The sequence below is a fragment of the Carlito syrichta genome, unplaced genomic scaffold (assembly GCF_000164805.1).
Source record: "Carlito syrichta isolate Samal-C Ts95f unplaced genomic scaffold, Tarsius_syrichta-2.0.1 Scaffold313819, whole genome shotgun sequence".
Lineage (NCBI taxonomy): Eukaryota > Metazoa > Chordata > Mammalia > Primates > Tarsiidae > Carlito > Carlito syrichta.
Genome location: NW_007257915.1, coordinates 285,385 through 291,700, shown reverse-complemented (window position 1 = coordinate 291,700; position 6,316 = coordinate 285,385). Strand labels below are relative to the sequence as shown.

Genomic DNA, 6,316 nt, shown 5'->3' with positions numbered 1-6,316 from the left:
GGATGTGTCTGCTTGCTACATTCTCTAAAGCACATGACATTGAAATTGACATCATCATGTAGAAAGTGATTACTTGAGGTTTCTGTGTAAAGTATTAAAGAATATTTTAATTGTTCTTTTATATTCAGATTTACACTTTTAACACAATTTTCAGAACATGAATATCTATAAACATGTCTGTACCAAAGGCTATACATTTGGGTTCTCTCTGCAGGAGTTAAGACTTGGCTCCAAATCCAGCAGTGTGACTTGATTTCTCTAGTTGTTTTCATGAATGTTTACATGTGTCTTCTATTTATTTCTCTCCTTTCTTTACTTTCTTAGCAATCTTTATTTCCTATCACTCACCAAACTTTCAGAAAAGGAATCTTGTGTGTCTTTTTTTTCTAATCATCACTGGTTGAGTGGTTACTATCGCTGCCTTCACTGTCACTGTCACTGTCACTGTCACTTCCATTGTTATTGCCATTACTGGACTTGCTTTGACTGTTACTCTCATCACTGCTGTCACTGCTATCACTGCTGTCACTACTGTCACTGCTATCACTGCTGTTGCTGCTGTCACTACTGTCACTGCTATCACTGCTGTCACTGCTTTTACTACTATCACTGCTGTCACTGCTGTCACTGCTATCGCTGCTGTCACTGCTTTTACTACTATCACTGCTGTCACTGCTGTCACTGCTGTCGCTACTGTCGCTGCTGTCGCTGCTGTCACTACTATCGCTGCTGTCGTTGCTGTCGCTGCTGTCACTACTATCGCTGCTGTCGCTGCTGTCACTGCTCTCGCTGCTGTCACTGCTCTCACTGCTGTCACTGCTGTCACTACTGTCGCTGCTGTCACTGCTGTCACTGCTATCGCTGCTGTCGCTGCTGTCGCTGCTATCGCTGCTGTCACTACTATCGCTGCTGTCGCTGCTGTCACTGCTGTCGCTGCTGTCACTGCTATCGCTGCTGTCACTACTATCGCTGCTGTCGCTGCTGTCACTGCTGTCACTACTATCGCTGCTGTCACTGCTGTCACTACTATCGCTGCTGTCACTGCTGTCGCTGCTGTCACTGCTACTGCTGTTGCTGCTGTCACTGCTGTCACTGCTGTCGCTGCTGTCACTGCTACTGCTGTTGCTGCTGTCGCTGCTGTCACTGCTGTCGCTGCTGTCACTACTATCGCTGCTGTCGCTGCTGTCACTGCTATTGCTGCTGTCGCTGCTGTCACTGCTATCACTGCTATTGCTGTTGTCACTACTGTTGCTGCTGTCACTGCTGTCGCTACTATCACTGCTATCGCTGCTATCACTGCTGTCTGATTTACTGTCACTACTATTGCTGCTATCTGACTTACTGTCACTATCACTGCTGTCACTGCTATCTGATTTGCTGTCGCTGTTACTGCTGTCACTGCTGTTACTGCTGTCACTGCTATTGCTGCTGTCACTGCTATCACTGCTGTCTCCGTCACTGCTGTCACTGCTGTCACTACTATCACTGCTGTCACTGCTGTTGCTACTGTCACTGCTATCACTACTGTCACTGCTGTCACTGCTAACACTACTATCACTGCTGTCACTACTGTCACTGCTGTCACTACTGTCACTGTCACTGCTGTCACTACTCTCACTGCTGTCACTGTCACTGCTGTCACTACTGTCACTGCTGTGGCTGCTGTCACTGCTGTCACTACTATCACTGCTGTCACTACTATCACTACTGTCACTGCTGTCACTGCTGTCACTACTATCACTGCTGTCACTGCTGTCACTGCTATCTGATTTACCTTTGCTGCCATCTGAGTTGTCATCGCCATCACTCCCATTGTTACCATTGCCATTACTATCACTATCATCAGTGTCTGATCTACTATCACTGTCATCACTGTCATCATCATCTCCTTCTCCCTTGGAGTCACTGTCATTGTCATTACCTTTTGATTCATCAGAGTCATAAGAAACATCTCCTTGGCTGCTGCTGTCATTGTCACTTTGTGAATTAGCATCATCAGTACCATTTGACTCATCACTGCTGTTAGGGTCATCTCCTTGCATTGATTCCTCATCAAAATCATAACTGTCATACCCATCACTATTGCTGTCACTGCCTGCTTTGCTGTGTTCAGCTGTATTTCCGAGCTCTGACGTCTGGCCAGGACCTTGCACCTTGTCACCCTCTCCTTGTATCTTGACATTTCCTTTGCCCATGATCATCCCGTGTTGTGTTTTACTCCCTTTATCTTCATTGGTTTTCCCAGCTTCTTTGGTGATATTATTTCTGTTGTCACTGCTAGGATCTTTGATTTCTATTCCCTATGAAAGAATGGAGAAAGAAATAATCAATTAGTAAATATTTGCTGCAGAATTGCATTGATCTCAGGAAGAACTTGGAAAAATAACCAAAGGATCGGAGTTCAGTGTCTAGTATTTCACAGTTATCTGCGGAAATGTGTTTCATTCAGTGCTTGAAAGTACCCCCAGGGTTTAGATTCTTTAACAATCCACCCACATTCCTACTCAGTAGAAACATTTGTAAAGAGCCACATGGTGAAGTCATTATTTAGCATAAGAATTTTCTAGAATAGTTACCAAATTTTCAGAAATGTCTTAAAGTTGTTCTATATCAAAATCTAGTAAGGATTCTAGCTTTTTCATCAAATATTCCAGTAATATAAATACAAAAATACATAGATGCAAAAATGCATGGATGTTTGTCATGATTTATTTTTGTACCACCATTAGTGGATGGAGGGAAATAATTTAAACTGCCACTGAAAGAAATTAGCTTTACACACTAACCTTATCTTGGCTCTTCCCGACTGCACTTTGCTCTGATTCTTTGGTGATTCCATTTTCTACACCTTTGCTTTGTCCGTGATGGAGCTCCTGGGTGTCCTCTACTCTTTGACTGCCATTGTCTTCTGGAATTCCATCAGAATCTTCCTCACTCTTGGAAGCGTTGTCTCCATCAGTGTCATTATGGGGATCTTTGTCTTCAGGGTCATCATCTTCACTACTCATTGAACTGTGACCTCTACTATTGTCATTTTCATCTTCTTCTTCATGACCCTGACCTTCCTGGCCCTTGCTGTTATCACTGCCCTCTTTTCCATTCCCTGCATCTTCAGCTTCATCACCAGAGCCCTTGTCTTCATCCTCATCTGCTCCATTCCCACTAGGACTCCCATCAGAATCATCCAGGCCAGCATCTTCTCCAATGTTTGGTGTTACCTCAGACTCCATAGTCCCATTTCTCCCGCCTTCTCTCTGAGGTGTTACTTCGTTTGCATCACCCTCATTTCCACAGGAATTCTCATTCATCTCATCCTCATGGTCTGTATTATTATTGCTTCCAGATACTTGAGGTCCACCTTCTTGGACAACAGTGGTATCTTCATTCTGACTCGTGCTGTTCCCATTAATATCACTTCCATTTGCTGCTCCAGTGAGGCCAATGATGCTTACTTGTCCTCTGATGCCATTTGCTGTGATGTTATCTTCTCTTGCATATAGCCCATCATGACCATATGTTTCTGGTTGCCCTGTGCTCCCATTCCAACCCTCAATGTTCCCATCTTTGTTTGCCAGCATAGAATGTGTAGGAGAATTCTTCCCTCTGATCTCTGCCCACTCAGAGCCATCCCCATCCCCTTGGTAACCACCTTGGGTAAGCTGTTGCCTTTCACTTTCTTTGGTGGTGTCATTGTCATTGAACTCATCCTGGAAAAGAGAAACCATCCAAAATAAATTATAAATATAAATATCACCTTGAAGTAAAGCAAACTGCAATGGAGGGAAGTTCTTGAAGCCTAAGAGCACTATTCACAATAGTAAAAACACAGAACCAACCTTGCTGCCCATCAAAAGTGGGCTGGATAAAGAAAATGTGGTACGTATACACGACTGAGTATTACACAGACATAAAGAAGAACAAAATCATGGCCTTCGCAGCAACTTGAATGCAGCTGGAGACTATTATACTAAGTGAACTATTATAGAAACAAAGAACTGAATACCACATGTTCTCACTCCTAAGTGGGTCTTGAATACTAGTCACACTAGCATATGGGTGGGATCGGCAGTTGCTGGACACTGGTAGGGGGGAGGGGAGGAACACGGGACAACACACTGGGTACCTGGTCCACTACTGGGGGAGAGAGAACCAGCTAGAAGCCCAAATTTCATGCAACCTGCTTATGTAGCAAATCCTCACTCGTACCCCACAAAGACACACATGCACATAGAAATCTAAAAACAGCTTAGAAATAGAAAATAAAAGAAAACAAGTTTTATATCCTATACCTGTAGTGGCACTTTTGATTTTGCTGGAAGATGTAAATTCACAGATTTTTCAACAGCATGTCTCTCCAATGGTTTGGTTTGAGGAAGCTGCCAAGGATAAAACACTGGCTCTTAAAAAGATTCGTATCTTGTGTACACGCACATGCATGAGCACTCACACACCCACACACGTATTTTTTTAATCAGTGAAGGAAAAAAGGATATAACACAAAGGCCAAAGTATGATCTAATTAGGTAGAAAAGAGAAGTGGCTTCTTACAGGGTTTATGTAGAACTTAAATGGGACATATATTTTTCACTGTGGTACTACCACTTTTATTGAAGTGTTAGCCAGACCACTTTTCTCAACTGTAGGAAAAGAATGTCTTTTATAAAGACAGGGAGAGGCCAGGCATGGTGGCTCATCCCTGTAATCCCAGCACTCTAGGAGGCGAAGTGAGAGGATTGCTTGAGCCCAGGAGTTCAAAAGCTGCCAGGACAGCATAGCAAGACTTCATCTCTACAAAAAAATGCAAAAATTAGCCGGGCCTAGTGGTGCATACCTGTAGTCTCAGTTACTTGGGAGGCAGGCAGAAGGCTCACCTGAGTCCAGGAGGTCAAGACTCCGGTGAGCTATAAGCATAACACTACACTCTAGCTTGGACAACAGAGTGAGACTCCAACTCAAAAAAATGGTTTTGTATTGCAACAAGATTCTTGCAATAGCACAAGACCCACTCTAAATATAATTCTGACCAAAACTCTTTTTTTTTTTTGAGTTGGAATCTCACTCCACTGCCCAGATTGGAGTGCAGTGGTATGCTCACTGCCACCCCAGCATCAACCTGCTAGACTCAGGCAATTCTTCCACCTCAATCTTCCAAGTAGCTGGATCTACAGGCACACGCTACCACAGCAGGCTAAATTTTTAAATTTTTATTGTAGAGATGAGATCACTAAGTTTCCCAGGTTGTTCTTGAACCCGTGAGTTCAGGTAATCCCTCACCTTTGCCTCCCAAAGTGCTGGGATTACAGGCTGGAACCACTGCGCCTGGTCTGACCAAGACACTTAAAAGAATAGTAAGTGTGACCAGAGCCAATGCCCAAACAAAATCAAGTAATATACACTACTTTCGTGCTCTGTAAGAACACATTTAAAATACTTGTGAAAATTCTCAACTACATACGTACCAAATGTTTGGCATTACGAAAGCATACAAAAATGTTAAACATGGAAGCTGGCTAATAAAATGACAGTTTAATTTTCCTAATTTTTCTTTATTGGTGTTTATCTGTATATTCCAAATTTCCCATAGTCAGCACATAAATAATAATTGAGTGAAACATTTGTTTTCTCATGTGTTGAAAAATTCTATTTCCTACTTTTCTTTCTTTAAAACTTCCTAAACAGCACAGACTTTGTTGATATTAAAATGAAATTCACAGAGCATGAAGCAAAGATGACCAAAGTCTCCATGACTTCTGAACGTTGAATGTCAACAAATATAAATAAGTTTTCAAAATAATAATCCTTCTGACAAAGCACGAGTTTCAGTTAGAGAAATGGCAGCATGAACGAGATTTATTGTAAAGCGTTACGTACAAACCTAAATGTTTAGACTCAGCTTGTCGACAGTCTTAAAGAAATATATATACAGACAAACATACAAATATGTTATGTTAAAAGAGAAAAGTGAGGGAGATTTTTCTGAGAAAGGCATACTTACTGGAACAGCCCATACTACTGCCCAAATGCAAAAATATATAATTATCTTCATTTTCTTTAGGAATAATAATCAAAGGCTGTTAAAAAAAAAAAAAAAAAGAACAGCACAAAATTACTTATAAAGTAAAAGATGATTACTACACTAACATTTTATTTTAGTCTGTAATATGCCTTTGGCTTTTCCTGGGTAAGGAGCATATGTCCAACTTGAGAAGACTTGTGCTATTCCAGAACATTCCTTGTGCAGTCATGGAGAATGGGGACATCATCAGGGTCAGCACTAATGTAGCCGCCTAGATTTTTTTACCTGAACCAATGAAGG

General features: G+C 42.0%; 1 protein-coding gene across 1 annotated transcript; it reads right to left on the bottom strand.

Moving 5' to 3' along the window:
* Positions 1-386: 386 nt before the first annotated feature.
* DSPP (dentin sialophosphoprotein) lies at positions 387-6,046 on the bottom strand. The gene is made up of 4 exons (XM_008070595.1): positions 5,996-6,046; positions 4,290-4,376; positions 2,787-3,707; positions 387-2,300 (listed from the first exon to the last, which is right to left on the bottom strand). The coding sequence occupies exons 1-4, from the start codon at positions 6,044-6,046 to the stop codon at positions 387-389; spliced, it is 2,973 nt and encodes a 990-aa protein (XP_008068786.1).
* Between the last annotated feature and the right edge of the window lie 270 nt (positions 6,047-6,316).